The sequence below is a fragment of the Cetorhinus maximus genome, chromosome 18, assembly GCF_964194155.1.
Source record: "Cetorhinus maximus chromosome 18, sCetMax3.hap1.1, whole genome shotgun sequence".
NCBI lineage: Eukaryota > Metazoa > Chordata > Chondrichthyes > Lamniformes > Cetorhinidae > Cetorhinus > Cetorhinus maximus.
This window is the reverse complement of record NC_135896.1, coordinates 72,218,772-72,239,623: the sequence shown is the minus strand read 5'-3', so window position 1 is coordinate 72,239,623 and position 20,852 is coordinate 72,218,772. Positions and strand designations below refer to the sequence as shown.

Here is a 20,852-nt window from a genome sequence, read left to right as displayed (position 1 = left end):
TAATTATAGGGCAGTTTCTGCAAGCTTGGACCACCAAAATATAGGTAGTTTCATTAAAAGTAAAGTTAGTTTGCCGTCTTTATTGACCTTTGTTCATAAATTAACAAGCAAGCTTATCTTGAAGAGAAAATGTTTTATTATGCATGCACGGCACTTCAGGGATGAAGTGACTTTAGATAGGTTGGAATTTGCCTAAACAGCTGTGAAAATCTTGCACCACAGGATCAATGTTATGACAAAACAGCTTGCTTCCTGAAGAATGCCCTCTATAATATTCACCACAGTTACTGTGTGGAATTTTATTTTTTTGGAGATGGGTGGGGTGGTGGTGGAGTTGGGGAATGATGTGGTTACGCAGTGTTGACTTGTGAAGTCTCAATCAAAATAACATTGTTTGATGCAGTAGAACTTCAAATATTAGAGCTGGGCCAGGGCATATTCTGACCATTGGTTTCGGTTAATCAAAATACAGATCAACAAAGAAAACCCGCACAACCAATCCTGCTATTGTATTTTTTTTTACGTGATGCTGGCATCTCTTACGAGATAAGGCAGGGGAGTGGAACTAGGCAGGATGCTCTTTCAGAGAGCCAGTGCAGACTTGATAGGCCAAATAGCCTCCTCCTGCACTGTAAAGATTCTGTGACTTCCTTGACTAGATTCTATCTCCCAAATTCCATCATGGTGCATTCTCGGGCTTCCACGGCATTTTGTCCATTTGAAGATCTTGAATTGAACATATTTAAGTCTCATTTAATAATATAAGGAATTTCAGTTTGATTAATTATAACTCAATGTGTGGAAATGTGTTCCTTTGACCAGTAACCACTATATTAAGTGTTGGCATTCCATATTTCAAAGCATTTTGATTGCCAATCCATGTTTGAATAAAGTAAAGAATTGGTACTGTTTAGCATCAAAGAACAGGATAGATTGATTCAGCCAATAATCCAAAAAAAAACCAGCACCTGCAGACTGTCTACTGAAACCTTTGGGGACTGAAGTGGTTCTCATCAGCAGCGCATCCACTGTCAAAGAGAATAATGAGAAAATCTTATTCTTCATTTCATCAGGAATGTTCTGATTTGTAGCAGATTAGCATTAAAGATGGTATTCCATTTTCCAAAATATCAATTTTCTAAATACAACAATTGAGCAAACATTGAAGTCTGTGCGAGGTAGAAATTGTCAAATTACAGTAATGAAGTATAAAGAAAGAGTTCAGTGCTTTTTCAGCGTTTTCGAGAAAGCTTGGTTCAAAACAAGTTCAATTTAAAAACACACAATTTGTTGCTGTGCCCAGCACAATTGGTAATCCTGGTCGATTTTCCCCTCCTTTGCCTGGAGCACTATGGACACTACAACAGCCTGAAATCAACTGATCCAGCAGAAAATCTTGCGAGAGCTCTCTGAAGATCCTAGATGTACAAAAAACTCAGTTAAGGTTGGTGTAACATCATCATCATTCTCTGGGGCTGCAATTGAAGTAACTCAGTTGTCATGGAAGCTTTGAAGAGACTCGGTGAATGTTCATCCTCTCACGTGGGCCTTGTCTACAGCTCCAGACAGAGAGAACTAGTGAGTCATTAAAGCCTGCAACCAGTAGCAGGTCCTAATGGGGACTGGGGATAATTAGGAGACTGGGGTCGCAGTTGATGCCTGGGGAAATTGATGTCTTGTTGGTTTTGAAGATAATTAGTTTTTATTGTAGGGCTAGGGACTTTATTTTGGGTAATATCTACTCAGATGTAACTGAAAAGTGGACAGATGGCCAAAAGCAAGCAGGGTTAAAAAGAACGCACTAATTGTTAGTGATGAAAAACAAACAACATTTACCATGTTAATACCAGTTCACTTGCTGAAATCGCTGGTGAGAATACAACTACTGACCAAGCATGAGTCTCAGCCAGTGAAGTGAAACCTTGACATCATTTATAAGACAAGACCTATATTAAAGAGATGTAAATATCAGAAAATGTACATTGAAATGGGATTCACTTGGACTGGAGCGGCTGAATACCCTCAGCCACGATGCGTGTTATGTGGTGAAGCCCTTTGTAATAATGAGCTGAAACAATCTCTTCTACGCAGACACTTGGAAACAAACGATAACACAAGGACAAACGATCAAACTTTTTCCAGTGGACTCGGACATTGGGAAATGGACATAATGAGCAAGAGAGTTTTGCTGTTCTGTTTCTGATGACAACTTTAAGGCCCTTGAAGCCTCATGGTTAGTTACAGAGTTGTGAAGTTAGAATAAACTCACACCATAGCAGGGGATCTAATGCTACCTGTGGCTGTGGACCTGGTAAGCACTACGCTTCGATAAAAGGCCTTTTAAAAAAATAAACTCAGTTTGTGCAATTATCAAGCAGCATAATGTTACGTCGAATTAATGACATGGCCAATGATCTCCCAACTCAGCTAGTGAACGACGTCATTAGGAGTGAATAGTTTACTTTGCAGCTGGACGAGTCCTAGACAAAGCAGACTTGGCTCACCTTTTGGTACGTATGCGGTATAGTATGAAGGTGCAATACATGAGCATGTTTTGTTTTGTCAGACACTGCATGCCATATTAACAGCTAAGGTTTTCCATCTGATAGCTTTATAAATAAACATGATATCATCTAGTCATCTGCACCAATGGAACAAAGTCAATAACTGGTGGGACACAGTGGAGTAGTAACACATATTGGAGCAATCACTCCCAATTGTAGTGCAGAAGCATGTGTTTCCAAAAATATGCTTGCTAACTTGGAGGAGATCCTTGCAATGCTGCGAAGGCAGTAAACGTCATAAAAGTTCCACTTTTGAGCAGAAAATATTTTGGAATTCAGTGTGTTGAGATGTGAAGAGAGTACATCACTCCATTGCTCCACGTGGAGGTTCAATGGCTGTCACGTGACAAGGTTGTAGTACATTTCTTTGAATTCCATTCTGAGGTCAATTACTCTTTACAGACCACTAATACCCACTTTTTCACTGCCTGCATAACATGGCCTGGCTCTCATGGCTGGGCTACTAGTTAGATATATTCTCTCACCTGAATGAGCTACACCTAGGACTTCAAGGGCTAAGGGCAACCATCTTCAATGTCCAACTCAAAATTGAGTGAATGATGGTAATGCTGGCATTCTGAGCTTGCTTTGTGGAGGAATACAACATTGAAATTATCCCGAATGCAAATGAATTCCTGACAATTAATTAATTACAGATGCTGGACAATGTTAAAGGTGACATCAAGCAACATCTCACTGAACTGGTGAGACAATTAGGTGTTTGCATTTCCCTTTGAGGGAAAATAACCCATAGAGTCTGCGAACATTTCTCAATTTTTTTCTGCAGTACCTATGCTGTAAGGGGGCAAGAGAATTTCCTCGATGTCTCAACTGATAGATTCAAGATTGAGTTACAGCAAAAACAGTTGGCAGGGATTGCCGAACTGTCAGACAGGGCCATTGAGGTTTTGATGCTGTTTGCTGTAGCTTGACTGTGTACCTTTTCCTCATTCTATGGAATGAAATCAAAGTATCATTTGTGACTGTGTAGATAAAATCTTATGACTTAAACTATCATACCAAACATTATGTGCCAATGCTGGAACAAACAACCTCATCTGTCACAAAAAAGGCAAGCGGTATTTTTAAGCCATTGTTTTAAATTGTACATGTGTATTATTGCACAATGCTTGGATATTAAAGGGGTTAAAATATCAAACCTGACATTGCTGGTGTATGCAGGCAGCTAGAAGACCTGGAAGTGGGTGCAATCAGTGTAATTTGGGAACTAATGATCTGCAGGAAGAATAAAAAAGTACACATGTTATTTAATGCTGAATGTATTGATTTGGTTGAAAAACTTGTTACATCTTGCAGGTATGTGATTGAGTGTCCAAATTGTGGGATCATTTATCGTAGTCGGCAATATTGGTTTGGAAACCAGGATCCAGTGGACACTGTGGTGAGAACAGAAATTGAACACGTTTGGCCTGGAGTGAGTAATGCAAATTACATTTCTCATGTAGATATTATGTGATTACCCAACCCTTTGTTATCCAGACATTATTAGCAGAACAAGAGTAGTAAAATGTGAGCAGTCTTCAACACAGAATCACACACTGCTGAAGAGGCCCTTCGGCCCATCGAGTCTGCACAGACACGTGAGGATCTGTACGGGTAGAGCTGAGAAACACTAACGGGCAAAAAACGTTAGTGGGGGTTGGATATAGACCCCCAAGCTGTAGTGGTGAACTGCAACAATTGTTTATTCCTGTCTGGCGCAAAAGTAAAACAGGTAAGGTGTCCAAACCATTGCTTACAAGGGAAATTAGAGATAGTATTAGATGCAAGGAAGAGGCATACAAATTGGCCAGAAAAAACAACAGACCTGAGGATTGGGAGCAGTTTAGAATTCAGCAAAGGAGGACCAAGGGATTGATTAAGAAGGGGAAAATAGAGTACGAGAGTAAGCTTGCGGGGAACATAAAAACTGACTGTAAAAGTTACTATAGGTAGGTAGAAAAAGATTGGTGAAAACAAATGTAGGTCCCTTACAGTCAGAAACAGGGGAATTTATAATGGGGAACAAAGAAATGGCTGACCAACTAAATACATACTTTGGTTCTGTCTTCACAAAGGAGGACACTAATAACATACCAGAAATGTTGGGGAACACAGGGTTTAGTGATGGGAGGAACTGAAAGAAATCAGTATTAGTAGGGAAAAGGTGTTGGGGAAATTGATGGGATTGAAGGCCGATAAATCCCCAGGGCCTGATAATTTACATCCCAGAGTACTTAAGGAAGTGGCCCTAGAAATAGTGGATGCATTGCTGGTCATCTTCCAAGATTCTATAGACTCTGGAACAGTTCCTACAGATTGGAGGGTAGCTAATGTAACCCCACTATTTAAAAAGGGAGGCAGAGAGAAAACAGGGAATTGTAGACCAGTCAGCCTGACATCGGTAGTGGGGAAAATTCTAGAGTCCATTTTAAAAGGTTTAATAGCTGAGCACTTGGAAAACAGTGGCAGAATTGGACAGAGTCAGCATGGATATATGAAAGGGAAATCATGCTTGACAAATCTACTGGAATTTCTCGAGGATGTAACTAGTAGGGTTGATAAGGGGGAGCCAGTGGATGTGGTTTATTTGGACTTTCAGAAGGCTTTCGACAAAGTCCCACATAAGAGATTGGCGTGTAAAATTAAAGCGCGTGGGATTGGGGGTAGTGTATTGAGATGGTTAGAAAACTGGTTGGCAGGCAGGAAACAAAGAGTAGGAATAAACACGTCTTTTTCCGAATGGCAGGCAGTGACTAGTCGGGTACCACAGGGATCGGTGCTGGGACCCCAGTTAGTCACAATATATATTAATGATTAGGAGAGGGAATTAAATGTAATATCTCCAAATTTGCAGATGACACAAAGCTGGGTGGGAGGGTGAGCTGTGAGGAGGATGCAGAGATGCTTCAGTGTGATTTGGACAAGCTGAGTGAGTGGGCAAATGCATGGCAGATGCAGTATATTGTGGATAAATGTGAGGTTATCTATTTTGGTAGCAAAAACAAGAAGGCAGATTATTATCGGAATGGCTATAAATTGAGAGAGGGGAATGTTCCACGAGACCTGGGTGTCCTTGTACACCAGTCGCTGAAGGTAAGCATGCAGGTGCAGCAGGCGGTAAAGAACGCAAATAGTATGTTGGCCTTCATAGCCAGAGGATTTGAGTACAGTAACAGAGATGTCTTGCTGCAATTGTACAGGGCTTTGGTGAGACCACACCTGGAATATTGTGTGCAGTTTTGGTCTCCTTATCTGAGGAAGGATGTACTTGCTATAGAGGGAGTGCAATGAAGGTTTACCTGACTGATTCCTGGGATGGCGGGACTGACATATGAGGAAAGATTGAGTCGGTTAGGATTATATTCGCTGGAGTTCAGAAGAATGAGGGGGGATCTCATAGAAACCTATAAAATTCTAACTGGACTAGAAAGAGTAGATGCAGGAAGGATGTTCCGGATGGTGGGGGAGTCCAGAACCAGGGGTCACAGTCTGAGGATGTGGGGTAGACCATTTAGGACTGAGATGAGGAGAAATTTCTTCACCCAGAGAGTGGTGAGCCTGTGGAATTCGTTACCACAGAAAGTAGTTGAGACCAAAACATTGTATGCTTTCAAGAAGGAGTTAGATATAGCTCTTGGGGCAAAAGGGATCAAGGGGTATGGGGAGAAAGCGGGAGCAGGCTTTTGAGTTGGATGATCAGCCATGATCATAATGAATGGCGGAGCAAGCTCGAAGGGCCGAGTGGCCTACTCCTGCTTCTTGTTTCTATGTTAAACACCTGACCTACCTACCTAATCCCATTTACCAGCACATGGCCCATAGCCTTGAACGTTATGTCGTGCCAAGTGCTCATCCAGGTACTTTTTAAAGGATGTGAGGCAACCCGCCTCCACCACCCTCCCAGGCAGTGCATTCCAGACCGTCACCACCCTCTGGGTAAAAAGGTTTTTCCTCACATCTACCCTAAACCTCCTGCCCCTCACCTTGAACTTATGTCCCCTCGTGACTGACCCTTCAACGAAGGGGAACAACTGCTTCCTATCTACCCTGTCCATGCCCCTCATAATCTTGTACACCTTGATCAGGTCGCCCCTCAGTCTTCTCTGCTCCAACTTGAGTTGTTTACCCAAGTCTATCTAACCTCTCTTCATAACTTAAATGTTTCATCCCAGGCAACATCCTGGTGAATCTCCTCTGCACCCCCTCCAGTGCAATCACATCCTTCCTATAATGTGGTGACCAAAACTGCACAAAGTATTCCAGCTGTGGCCTTACCAAGGTTCTATACGACTCCAACATGATCTCCCTACTTTTGTAATCTATGCCTCGATTGATAAAGGCAAGTGTCCTATTTGCCTTTTTCACCACCCCTCCGCCTTCAGAGATCAATGGACACACACGTCAAGGTCCCTTTGTTCCTCAGAACCTCTTAGTGTCATGCTGTTCATTTAATACCTCCTTGTCAAATTACTCCTTCCAAAGTGTATCACCTCACACTTTTCAGGGTTAAATTCCATCTGCCACTTATCTGCCCATTTGACCATCCCGTCTATATCTTCCTGTAGCCCAAGACACTCAACTTCACTGTTAACCACCCGGCCAATCTTTGTGTCATCCACAAACTTACTAATCCTACCTCCCAGATAGTCATCTATGTCATTTATATAAATGACAAATAATAGGGGACCCAGCACAGATCCCTGTGGTACGCCACTGGACACTGGCTTCTAGTCACTAAAGCATCCTTCTGTCATCACCCTCTGTCTCCTACAACTAAGCCAATTTTGAATCCACCTTATCAAATTAATCTGTATCCCATGTGCATTTGCCTTCTTTATAAGTCTCCCATGTGGGATCTTGTCAAAGGCTTTGCTGAAATCCATATAAACTACATCAACTGCACTACCCTATTCTATATACCTGGTCACCTCCTCAAAAAATTCAATCAAATTTGTTAGGCATGACCCCCCTCTGACAAAGCCATGCTGACTATCCCTGATCAAACCTTGCCTCTCCAAGTGGAGATAGATTCTCTCCTTCAGAATTTTCTCCAATAGTTTCCCTACCACTGACGTGAGACTCACTGGCCTGCAGTTCCCTGGCTTATCTCCACAACTCTTCTTAACTAGCAGAACCACATTAGCTGTTCTCCAGTCCTCTAGCACCTCCCCCGTGGCCAAAGAGGAATTAAAAATTTGGGTCAGAGACCCTGTGATCCCCTCCCTTGCCTTCCTCAGCAGCCTGGGACACAAACCATCCGGACCTGGAGATTTGTCCACTTTTAAGCCTACCAACACCTTGTCACTCCCTATATCAATTTGCTCAAGAAGTCTCACAGTCTCTCTCCCCGAGTTCGATACCTTCATACTCATCTTCTTGGGTGAAGACGGATGTGAAGTTTTTGTTCAACACTCTACCGATGTCTTCTGGCTCCACCCATAGATCCCTTGGTCCCTAATGGGCCCTACTCTTTCCCTGGTTACCCTCTTCCCATTGATATACTTATAGAATATCTTGGGTTTTTCCCTACTTTTACCAGCCAGAGCTTTCTCATATCCCCTCTTTGCTCTCCTTGTTGCTTTCTTAAGCTCCACCCTGCACTTTCTGCACTCCACTAATGCCTTCGCTGATGTGCTCCCCTTGTACCTGCTAAAAGCCTCTCTTTTCCTTCTCATCGTATCCTGAATATCTTTGGTCATCCATGGTTCTCTGGGCTTGTTATTCCTTCCTATCACCCTAGAGGGAACATGTTGAGCCTGTATAAAAGCAAAAAACTACGGATGCTGGAAATCCAAAACAAAAACAAAAGTACCTGGAAAAACTCAGCAGGTCTGGCAGCATCTGCGGAGAGGAACACAGTTGAGCCTGTACCCTCCCCATTTCCTTTTTGAACACCCCCCACTGCTCTTCTATAGATTTCTCCACAAGTAGCTATTCCCAGTCGACCTTGGCCAGATCCTGCCTTATTTTACTAAAATCCACTCTCCCCAATCCAAAACATTTTTTTGCAACTTGCCTATACAATGAACTCTATTATAGAGCTGTAGCATCGAGGGGAAGCCTTTTTTCAACCATTTTACGGCACTAGCTGCCATCTGGACTAAAGAGCTGAATTTGGTGATGTGAGAGTGGCTGCCCTTGACATTGAGGCAGCATTTCACTGAGTGTAGCATAAATGAACCTTAGCAAATCTGGAGTCAATGGAAATCAGGGCAAACTATTCACTGGTTGGTGTCGCACCTGGCACAGAGGAAGATGGTTGTGGTTGTTGGAGGTCAATCATCTCAGTCCTGGGACATCACTGCAGGAGTTCCTCAGAATAGCGCCCTAGGCCCAAACACCTACAACTGCTTCCTTAATGACCTGCCCTCCATCAAGGTCAAAAATGGAGTTGTTCGATCATTGCGCAATGTTCTGCACCATTCACAACTCCTCAGATACCGAAGGAATCTGTGTTCAAATGTAGCAAGACCTGGACAGCATTCAGGCTTGGACTGATAAGTGGCAAGAGACATTTGCGTCACACAGCTATCAGGCAGTGACCATTTCCCCATGACATTCAATGGCATTGCCACCACCAAATCCCTCACTGTAAACACCCTGGGTGTTACCATTGACTAGAAGCTGAATTGGACCAGCCACATAGATACTTCATCTACAAGAGCAAGTCAGAGGCTGGGACTTCTGCGGAGAGTAACTCATCTCCTGCCTTCCCAAAGCCTGCCCACAAGACGTAAGTCAGAAGTGTGACGGAATACTCTCCACATGCCTGGATGAGTGCAGCTCCAACAACAATTAAGAAGCTACGCTATAGAGGGAGGCTATGGCTTAGTGGTATTGTCACTGGACTAGTAATCCAGAGACCAAGGGTAATGCTCTGGGGCTCAAATCCCGCCACAGCAGCTGGGTAGGATTTCAATTCAATAAAAATCAGGAATTAAAAGTCTAGTGGTGACCATGAAACCATTGTCAATTGCCGTAAAAACCCATCTGGTTCACTAATGTCCTTTGGGGAAGGAAATCTGCAGTCCTTGCCTGGTCTGGCCTACATGTGACCCACAGCAATGTGGTTGACTCTTAAATGCCCTCTGAAATAGCCTAGCATGCCACTCAGTTGTATCAAAACACTACGAAGTCTCAAAAAGGGAATGAAACTTGATGGCATCATCCTAGGCACTAGAAACGACAGCGGCAAACTCAGCCCTGTCGACACTGCAAAGTCCTCCTTACTAACATCTGGAGGGCTGGTGCCAAAATTGGGAGAGCTGTCTCAGATTAGTCAAGCAACATAGCCTGACATAGTCATCCTCACGGAATCATATCTTACAGATATGATTTTACACCGCCATCACCACCAGCAGAGGTAGTGGCACAGTGGTATACAGCCGGGAGGGAGCTGCCCTGGGAGTTCTCAACATCGACTACAGGCCCCATGAAGCCTCATGGCATTAGGTCAAACATGGACACAGAAACCTTTTACCATCCTCCCTCAGCTGATGAATCAGTGCTCCTCCATATTGAACACCACTTGGAGAAAGCACTGAGGGTGGCAAGGGCGCAGAGTGGCCCGGTAGCACCACTACTCACCGAGCTGGCCGAGTCCTAAGCTAGAGCTGCTAGACTAGGTCTGTGGCAGCCGGTGAGGGAACCAACAAGAGGGAAAAACATACTTGACCTCGTCCTCACTAACCTGCCTGTCGCAGATCCATCTGTCCATGACAGTATTGGTAGGAGTGACCACCGCACAGTCGTTGTGGAGACGAAGTCCCGCCTTCACATTGAGGATACCCTCTACCGTGTTGTGTGGCACTGCCACTGTGCTAAATGGGATAGATTTCAGACAGATCTAGCAACTCAAGACTGGGCATCCAAGAGGCGCTGTGGGCCATCAGCAGCAGCAGAATTGTACTTGAGCACAATCTGTAACCTCATGGCTCGGCATATCCTCCACTCTACCATTACAATCAAACCAGGGGATCAACCCTGGTTCAATGAAGAGTGCAGGAGGGCATGCCAGGAGCAGCACCAGGCATACCTAAAAATGAGGTGTCAACCTGGTGAAACTATAACACAGCACTACTTGCATGCCAAACAGCATAAACAGCAAGTGATAGACAGAGCTAAGCGATCCCACAACCAACGGATCAGATCTAAGCTCTATAGTCCTACCACATCCAGTCATGAATGGTGGTGGACAATTAAACAACTCACTGGAGGAGGCGGCTGCACGAATATCCCCATGCTCAATGATGGAGGAGCCCAGCACATCAGTGAAAAAGATAAGGCTGTAGCATTCGCTACAATCTTCAGCCAGAAGTGCCATGTAGGTGAGCCATCGTGGCCTCCTGCAGAGGTCCCCAGCATCACAGATGCCAGTCTTCAGCAAATTCGATTCACTCCTTGTGATATCAAGAAACAGCTGAAGGCACTGGATAGTGTAAAGACTATGGGCCCTGACAATATTCCGGCAATAGTTCTGAAGACGTGTGCTCCAGAGCTTGCCATGCCCCTAGCCAAGCTGTTCCAGTACAGCTACAACACTGGCATCTTCCCAGCTATGTGGAAAATTGCCTAGGTATGTCCTGTACACAAAAAGCAGGACAAATCCAACCCAGCCAATTACGCCCCATCAGTCTACTCTCGATCATCAGTAAAGTAATGGAAGGGGTCATCAACAATGCTATCAGGCTGCACTTGCTTAGCAATAACCTGCTCACTGACACCCAGTTTGGCTTTCTGGTGCCTAGGTCGATGTCGAGTGGACCATCCGGTTTCATTCCTTTTTTGAGACTTTGTGGCAGTTTGATGCAACTGAGTGGCTTGCTAGGCCATTTCAGAGGGCATTTAAGAGTCAACCACATTCCTGTGGGTCACATGTAGACCAGGTAAGGATGGCAGATTTCCTTCCCTAAAGGGCCATTCAGCTCCTGACCTCATTACAGCCTTGGTTCAAACATGGAGAAAAGAGCTGAACTCCAGAGGTGAGGTGACAGTGACTGCCCTTGACATCAAGGCCGCATTTCACAGATGTGGCATCAAGGAGCCCTAGCAAAACTGGTGTCAATGGAAATTAGAGGGAAAACTCTCCACTGGTTGGAGTCATACCTAGCGCAAAGGAAGATGGTTGTGGAGGTCAGTCATCTCAGCTCCAGGACATCACTGCAAGAGTTCCTCAGCCCAACCATCTTCAGTTGCTTCATCAATGACCATAAGGTCAGAAGTGGGGATGTTCGCTGATGATTTCACAGTGTTCAGCACTATCTGTGACTCCTCAGATACTGAAGCAGCCCATGTCCAAATGCAGCAAGACCTGGACAATATCCAGGCTTGGGGTGACGAGTAACATTCACACCACACAAGTGCCAGGCAATGACCATCTCCAGCAAGAGAGAATCTAACCATTGTCACTTGATGTTCAGAGGCATTACCATCACTGAATCCCCACTATCAACATCCTGGGGGTTACCATTGACCAGAAACTGAACTGGATTAGCTATATAAATACTGTGGCTACAAGAGCAGGTCAGAGTCTAGGGATCCTGCGATGAGTAACTCACTTCCTAACCCCCCAAAGCCTGTCCACCATCTACAGTGCACAAGTCAGTAGTGTGATGGAATACTCCCCACTTGCCTGGATGAGTGCACTCCCACAACATTCGAGAAGCTTGACACCATTCAGGACAAAGCAGCCTGCTTAATTGGCACCACTTGCACAAACCTTCACTGACTTCACCACCGACGCATAGTAACAGCAGTGTGTACCATCTACAAGATGCACTGCAGAAACTCACCAAGGCTTCTTAGTCAGCACCTTCCAAACCCACGACCACTACCATTTAGAAGGACAAGGGTTACAAATAGATGGAAACACCACCACCTGGAAGTTCCCCTCCAAGCCACTCACCATCCTGACTTGGAAATATATCGCCGTTCCTTCACGGTCACTGGCTCAAAATCCTGGAACTCCCTTCCTAACAGCACTGTGGGTGTACCTACACCACATGGACTGCAGTGGTTCAAGAAGGCAGCTCACAACCACCTTCTCAAGGGCAACTAGGGATGGGCAATAAATGCTGGCCCAGCAGCGAAACCCACATCCTATGAATGAATTTAAAAAAACTATCCAGGACAAAGCAGCCCACTTGATTGGTACCCATCCACCATCTTCAACATTCACTCCCTCCACCAGCGACACACAGTGGCAGCAGTGACTACCATTTACAAGATGCATTGCAGCAATTCACCAAGGCTCCTTTGACAGCACCTTCCAGACCCATGACCTCTACCACCTAAAAGGATAAGGGCAGCAAATGCATGGCGACACTACCACCACCACCACCACCATGACCTGCAAGTTCCCCATTAAGCCATATACCATCCTGACTTCGAACTATATTATCCTTTCTTCACTGTTGCTGGGTCAAAATCCTGGAACTCACACCCACAGTGCTGTTGGGAAGGATCTACACCACATGGCCTGCTTTGGTTCAAGAATGCAGCTCACCACTACCTTCTCAAGGGCAATTAGGAATTTGAAGTAAATGCTGGCCCAGCCAGTGACACTTGCACCCTGTGAAAGAATAAAAAAAGTTTAAAGGTCAGTGTGAATGTTATTTGTCAGGGTGAGTGGATGAATAAGTGAATTGGTAGGCTGGGCAGGTGGGCGAGCTATGTGGCTAGAGCGGATGAGGTAAGTGAGTAAATGGGTAGGGTGACAGGTGGGTAAGGTGACAGGTGGATGGGTGGGGGGGGGTGCTGGGTAGTCAGGTCCGGTCAGAGGAAGATAGTCAGGTCAGGGCAGAGGGGGATTAGCCAGAGTGTTGTTCAGTTGGAGGCGGGTGGGTGCTTGGAGCAGTCAGTGTAAGTGACAAGGAGGGTCAGTTCTGTAGTTACCCAGGAGCTAGACTAGGTTTTGGTCTGTTTAACATTTACTGCGTAACTATTCAGGTAAGTACATCAGAACTGTCAGAAGTCTCTGACTCTAACTCAGGGTTGGAGACATTTGCAGAGAGACTTGGAGAAGAGGGGGATTGCCCGTTGGAAGTTCAAACTTCCTGGGCGTTTCCCATGGTGGTCATCTCTCATCTCGTGTGTCCGGTCACTGATGATTCGGAAAGTGGAATATCTGGGCCAATAATGACTATTAATGTTCAAAGAAAATGAAAAAATGCAATATTTTTTTAATGTCCATATGATATTCCTCTAGGATTTTACACAGCAGTGCCCTGGAGATTGATCTTCAATTCCTGGAGACTCCAGGCCAATTTGGAAAGTTGACAACCCGATACTTGCCTATACAGAAATGTATTTGTCAACTACACACCCATTCTTCAAGTTGATTAATATCTTACTATATTATGTCACAATCCTCAGTATTAAGCACAACCTTCCACCCTCTCCACCCCAGATTTGGTGTCACCTGCAAATGTTGAAATTGTATTTCTGAGTCCAAATTGTTTATGTAATTGGTGAAAAACACCGGTTCCAGCACCAATCCCACTGACTACCTTTTTACCAGTCTGAAAAAGTACCTTTAACTCGGACTGACCTACTCTCTGTCTCTTTATAATATCTTCAGGATCACATAAACTGTTGATATGCAGTCTCGGCTCCATATGACTACTTAAATTGGGTGCCAGGGCAGCAGGCTTTTGCTGAACCAAACCATATGAGCAAAGTGGGACAAAAAGCTGATACTTCAGTTTCAGTTTGTCTTAAGAAAAACAAAGTAATAGCCTGAGAATGTTGTCTATGTAGTATGTTCAGCCATTTTGTGTAAAGAATATAGTTTTCCAGTGGTTATTGGGTAGCCTGAGACTGGTGATTGCTTCAAGCTCATTTAGTACTTGATCTTGCAGTTACAGGAGTGATTTAACAGTTAATCATTGAAACCCCACACTTCCAATGTAGTAGCTGGAGTTGAGGTACCAGAACTGTTTAACTGTGTTTTGAGACCTTTACATTAGCATAGGTACGCCTTATCCTGTTTTCAGAGATTGCTCAACAACAATCGAGGAGGAACCTTAGCAATTGCTGCTTTTTTCTTTGCCTAACCCAGTGCTAATCCCTCTTGCTACCCAGTTAACTCTGCATAGCTCCCAGGGGATCAAACCAGGGACCTGGTCTGTATGGCTCTGGTATTCTTCCTCATAATTTATATTAGAAATCTGGAATAAACATAAAAGACAAGAAATAAGTGCTTGACAATGAGACATCCACTGACCAACAGAATGACCTGGATACGCTGCCCACCATATAGCAGGGCTGGGGGAAGGATGAGAACAAGATAAAATTGGCAAGCTATATGGGTGTAAGACCATAAGACATAGGAGCAGAAACAGGCCATTCGGCCCATCGAGTCTGCTCCGCCATTCAATGAGATCATGGTTGATTTGATAATCCTCAACTCCACTTTCCTGCCTTTTCCCCATAACCTTTGATTTCCTTACTGATTAAAAATCTGTCTTTCTCAGCCTTGAATACCCTTAATGACCCAGCCTCTACATCACTCTGCGGTAGAGCATTCCACAGATTGACTACCCTCTGAGAGAAGAAATTCCTCCTCATCCCTGTTTTAAATGGGTGCCTCCTTCCTCTGAGATTATGCACTCCAGTCCTAGACTCTCCCACAAGGGGAAACAATTTCTGAGCACCTACCCTGTCAAGCCCCCCTGAAGAATCTTATATGTTTCAATGAGGTCGCCTCTTCCTCTTCTAAATTTCAATGAGCACAGGCCCAACCCACTCAACCTCTCCTCACTATTCTTTGCCACATTGTATGTTTTCTCTTTCAATTTGACACTGTCCTTAACTTCCTAGGTTGACCATGGTTGGTTTATCCCCTTCCTTGAATCCTTCTCCCTCACTGGGATATATCTTTGTTGAGAGTCATAACCTGTTTTCTTAAAGGTCTGCCATTGTTCATCAACTGTCTTTCCTGCTAAACTGCTTCCCCAGTCCACTCCAGCCAACTCCGTCCTCATTCCATTGTAATAGGCCTTATTTAAGTTTATCACTCTCAAACTGAATGCTAAATTCTACTATATTATAGTCACTGTTTCCTAGGGGATCTTTTACTCTGAGATCAATTATTAAACCTGCCTCATTACACATTACCGGATCCAAAATAGCCTGATCCCTGGTTGGATTCACAACATATTATCCTAAGAAACTGTCCGAATACACTCTATGAATTCTTGCTCATGTCAACCTCTGCCAATTTAATTTTCCCAATCTACATGAAGATTAAAGTCACCCATGATTAATGTACTGGCTTTTTTACATGCCCTCATTATCTCCTGATTTATTCTCTATACTGTCAGGGAGGACTATAGACCACTGCCACCAGTGTCTTCTTCCCTTTGTTATTTCTTACCTCCACCCATATGGATTCTACATCTTCCGATCCAAGATCCTTTCTTCCTATCGTACTTATTCCATCTCAAACTAACAAAGCTACCCCACCACCCTTTCCTTCCTGTTTGTCCTTTTGAAAAGTCACATAGCCCTGAATATTTAGTTCCCAGCTTTGATCTCCTTGTAACCATGTCTCTGTAATGGCTATAAGATCATACCCATTAACCTCTATTTGTGCCATTAATTATTTTGTTCCGAATACTACGTGCATTTAAGTAAAGGGCCATTAATTTTGCCTTTTTACCATTTTTTCCCCCTTTGACCCTATTTGCTGCTGTTTTTTTTATGTTCGCACACTCTTTCCCTTCCTGTCACACTCTGTATATCATTATCTAAATAGCTGCCCTGCAACCCTGCCATACCTTTTTGCTTTTTGCTACCTATCCCCTTCCCAGAACCCCCACCCCACCTCTATTTAGTTTAAAGCCCTCTCTACAGCCCTAGTTATCCAGTTTTCCAGGATACTGGTCCCAGCACGGTTCAAGTGAAGCCTGCCCGTCCTACCGGAACAGCTCCTTTCTACCCCAGTACTAGTGCAGGTGCCCCATGAACTGAAACCCATTCCTGCTGCACCAATCTCTGAGCCACACATTTAACTCCTTGACTTTTTTTACCCTATGCCAGTTTGCCCGTGGCTCAGGCAGCAATCCCGAGATTATTACTTTGGAGGTTCTACTTTTTAATTTAGCTGCTAACTGTTCAAATTCTTTCAGCAGAACCTCCTTTCTTGTCCTATCAATGTTGTTGGTACCAACATGGACGACGACAACTGGATCCCTCCCCTCCCACTCCGAGTTCCTCTCTAGCCCTGAGGAGATGCCCTTAACCCTGACACCGGGCCTTTGGGATTCACAGCCTTTGGGATTCACGTTCAAAGCTCCAGAGAACAGTATCTTTCCCCCTAATTATACTGCCCCCTACCACTGCCAGATTCCTATTTCCTCCCCTCACTTGAATGGCTCGCTGTACCATGGTGCCTTGTTCAGTTCGCTCATCCTTCCTGCTGTCCCCTCTCTCATCCACACAGCTTGCAAGAACCTTGTAACTGTTGGATAGTTGCAGGGGCCAAGGCTTCTCGAACGCTACCCCTGGGTCCCCAAACCTGCTTCAGCTGCAGTCACATTCTCCTGTCCGTGATCACAGACCACATTTGAATTATGTAATTTGAGAGGTGTGACCGCCTCCTGGAGCAAAGTGCCTAGGTAGCTTTCCTCCTCGCTGATGTGGCGCAATGTCTGCAGCTCGGATTCCAGCTCCTTAACTCAGACCCGAAGTTCCTCGAGCTACAAACACTTGGTATAGATGTGTTTGCTCTGGATTACCTTGGTGTCCAACAGCTCCCACATGCTGCAGCGTCCTGCCATCGCTATTGTATTTTATTCATTTTTAAAAATTAATTACTCTAGTATCCCCACTCATTACACTTTATTATAATTTTTTTTATCCACACCTGTATCGATGTTATACTTAACAAGCTATCTTTAAGAAAAAGAGAGAAAAAAGACTAGATCTAAACACAAACTAAAGATCTTACTTTTACTTTAAAGACTAGAAATACTCACCAATCCTACTCACCAATCAGCTGCCCTCTGCGCTCTTTTCCCTCTCGCGCTCTTTAATGGTCTCACACTCCTCTCGCACTCGCTCCCTGTAAATGACCACGCTGCTTCTCTCACATTCTCCCGCTGGAAATGGCCCTGCTGTTTCTCTCACACACTCACTGTAAATGGCCCTGCCATTTTCTCTCTCACTCTTTCGCTGTATATGACCATGCTGTTTCACCCTCACTCTCTCATTGTAAATGACCACGCTGTTTCTCTCACTTTCTCGCTGTAAATGGCCCCGCTGTTTCTCACTCACTCTCACTGTAAATGACCACGCTGTTTCTCACTCACTCTCACTGTAAATGACCACGCTGTTTCTCTCTCACTCTCTCGCTGTAAATGACCATGCCCTTTCTCTCTCACTCTCTTGCTGTAAATGTTGTAAATGACCCCGCTCCTCTCACACGACCCCGCTCCTCTCACATTCTCCTGCTGTAAATGGCCCTGCTGTTTCTCTCTCACTCTCTTGCTGTAAATGACCACGCTGTTCCTCTCTCTCTCTTGCTGTAAACGACCCCGCTGTTTCTCTCTCACACTCTCGCTGTAAATGACCCCACCGTTTCTCTCTCACTCTAAGAAACCAGTATGTTACACCAAGTGTTTCTCCTCTCTGCATTTTTCTGTTTTTAAGCCATGCCAATAATGCCATCACAATCACTGACAGAATCCTGTTTGGTTATCTCACAGATTGTTTGAAATGTAGGTCCCTCATAACTTGCAGTGCTGGAACTAAAGAATCCTTTTATTTGTTCCCTTTACTCTTAAATGAGTGTGTGATGTGAAAGATATTTGCCCTGTGTAAAGCCTTTAAAATTAGGAATTCCAGAAACAGACCTAGTTGCAGTTAAGAACACAGCACCTAGAGGTAAAAAGAATGCCAATGTTTCTGTGGTATTGAGTGATTAATGCACAGATGTTTATTTGCTTTAATGCTGAAACTAATCTTCAGTCTGGGGTGGTTTGAAATGATAAAAGTCATAATCTTTTCTTGGATTTCTCTGTAATACACACTGTCCTGTTGGTGATACGGATGCTTCTGCTTCCAAGTCTGGTCACAAAATGAATTGCTAAAGAGCAAGAGAGTAAAAGCAGTCGGCTGATTGACTCCAACTTTACTCCTTTTTTTGGAGTTGAGAGGGGAAACCGACTGCTGCTGGCATCATCTTGAAATACCACAGCTTATTCTGGGAAGTGATGGAGGATTGCAAGCATAAACCTGCCCTGTAATTTTAGTAATATTTCACAAATAATGCTCAGTAAAATGACACCTCTCTTTTTCAGAGTGATGGATTTCTAAAGGACAATAATAATGCTGCGCAACGATTGCTGGATGGCATGAATTTGATGGCACAGTCAGTTTCAGAATTTGGTGCAAAACCAACCAAAGCCGTGACAGACTGGCTAACAGACCGGATTGCACCAGCCTATTGGAGACCAAACTCTCAGATTATCGTAAGTGTCAAGTCATCTCTCTTAGGATTTTCTACTGGAGCTCTACCCTTCTCTTCTATTGCACAACATTCCTGACATCTGAACAGGTGACTGTACTGTAGCTCTACCTTTCTATTCTCGAGTCATATGGGTTATTTATGGCATAGAAGTAGGCCATTTGACTCATTGAGTTTACGTCCACTCTCCATTAGGATGGAAAGTGAAGTAGTCTGATCTGAAACTAGGGTCCTAAACTTAACAAAGGAAAGTACGAAAATATGAGGTGTAAGTTGGCTAAGATAAATTGGGGATAGACCAAGGCTAATATTTAAGGAACAAATATATGCAGTGCAACAGTTATACATTCCTTTCTGGTGCAAGAACACAACAGGAAAAGTAGCCATCCTTGGCTAACAAAAGAAATTAAGGATAGTATTAGATCCAAAGAGTCATATAAAGTTGCTGGAAAAAGTAGCAAGCCTGAGGATTGGGAGCAGTTTAGAATTCAACAAAGGAGGACCAAGAGACTGATTATGAGGGGAAAAATAAGGTATGAGAATAAATTTGCAAGGAACATAAAAGCAGACTGTAAAAGCTTCTATGAGTATGTAAAAAGAAAAAGATTAGTGAAGACAAATGTAGGTCCCTTACAGTCTGAAATGGGAGAATTTATAATAGAAAACAAGATAATGGAACATTAAACAACTACTTTAGTTCTATCTTCATGGAGGAACACACAAATAACTTCCCAGAAATACTAGGGAACCAAGATTCTAGTAAGAAAGAGGAATTGAAGGAAATTAGTATTACTAAAGCAATAATGCTGGAGAAATTAATGGAACTGAAAGCTGACAAATCCCTAGGGCCTGATAATCTTCATCCCAGGGTACTAAAGGAGGTGGCCATGGAAATAGTGGATGCGTTGGTTGTCATCTTCCAAAATTCTGTAGAGTCCAGACGTATTGGAGGGTGGCAAATGTATCCCCACTATTTCAAAAAGGAGAGAGGGAGGGAGAAAACAAGGAATTACAGAGCAGTTAGTCTAACCTCAGTAGTAGGGAAAGTGCTAGAGTCTATTTTATAAAGGATGTGATAACAGGACACTTAGAAAATATCAGCGGGATTGGACAAAGTCAATATGGATTTATGAAAGGGAAATCATGTTTGACAAACCTACTGGAGTTCTTTGAGGACGTAACTAGCAGAATAGATAACGGACAATTAGTAGACTTGGTGTATTTTCAGAAAGTTTTTGATTACGTCCCACAAAAAACGCTAGTGTGTAAAATTAAAGCACATGGTATTAGGGGCAATATATTGGCATGGATTGAGAATTGGTTAGCAGACAAGAAACCGAGAGTAGGAATAAATGGGTCTTTTTTGGAGTGGCAGGCGGGGTGACTGCAGGGATCAGTGTTGGGCCCCAGCTATTCACAATATACATCAATGATTTCGATGAGGGAACCAAATGGAATATTTCTAAGGTTGCTGATGACACAAAACTTGGTGGGAATGTAAGCAATGAGGAGGGTGTTAAAAGGCTTCAAGGCAATTTAGACAGGTTGAGTGAGTGGGAAAATACATGCCAGATGCGTATAACATGGATAAGTGTGAATTTATCCACTTCGGTAGGAAAAACAGAATGACAGTATTATTTAAATGGTGATAGATCTGGAAATGTTGATATATAAATTGACCTGGGTGTCCTTGTACACCAATCACTGAAAGCAAGCATGCAGGTGCAGCAGGCAGTTAAGAAGGCAAATGGTATGTTGGCCTTCATTGCGAGAGGACTTGAGTACAGGATCATCGATGTCCTACTGCAGCTGTACAG

The 20,852-nt window shown here is 43.8% G+C and overlaps 1 protein-coding gene across 2 annotated transcripts in view; it reads left to right on the top strand.

The window, feature by feature from the left end:
* The window catches only part of zfyve1 (zinc finger, FYVE domain containing 1), a 108,168-nt gene that overhangs the window by 50,582 nt on the left and 36,734 nt on the right, over positions 1-20,852 (top strand). For both annotated transcript variants that reach the window (XM_078562910.1, XM_078562912.1), the window contains exons 7-8: positions 3,882-3,999; positions 18,869-19,039. In XM_078562910.1, the coding sequence (XP_078419036.1) occupies positions 3,882-3,999; positions 18,869-19,039 (289 nt within the window). The remainder of the gene's footprint in view (positions 1-3,881; positions 4,000-18,868; positions 19,040-20,852) is intronic.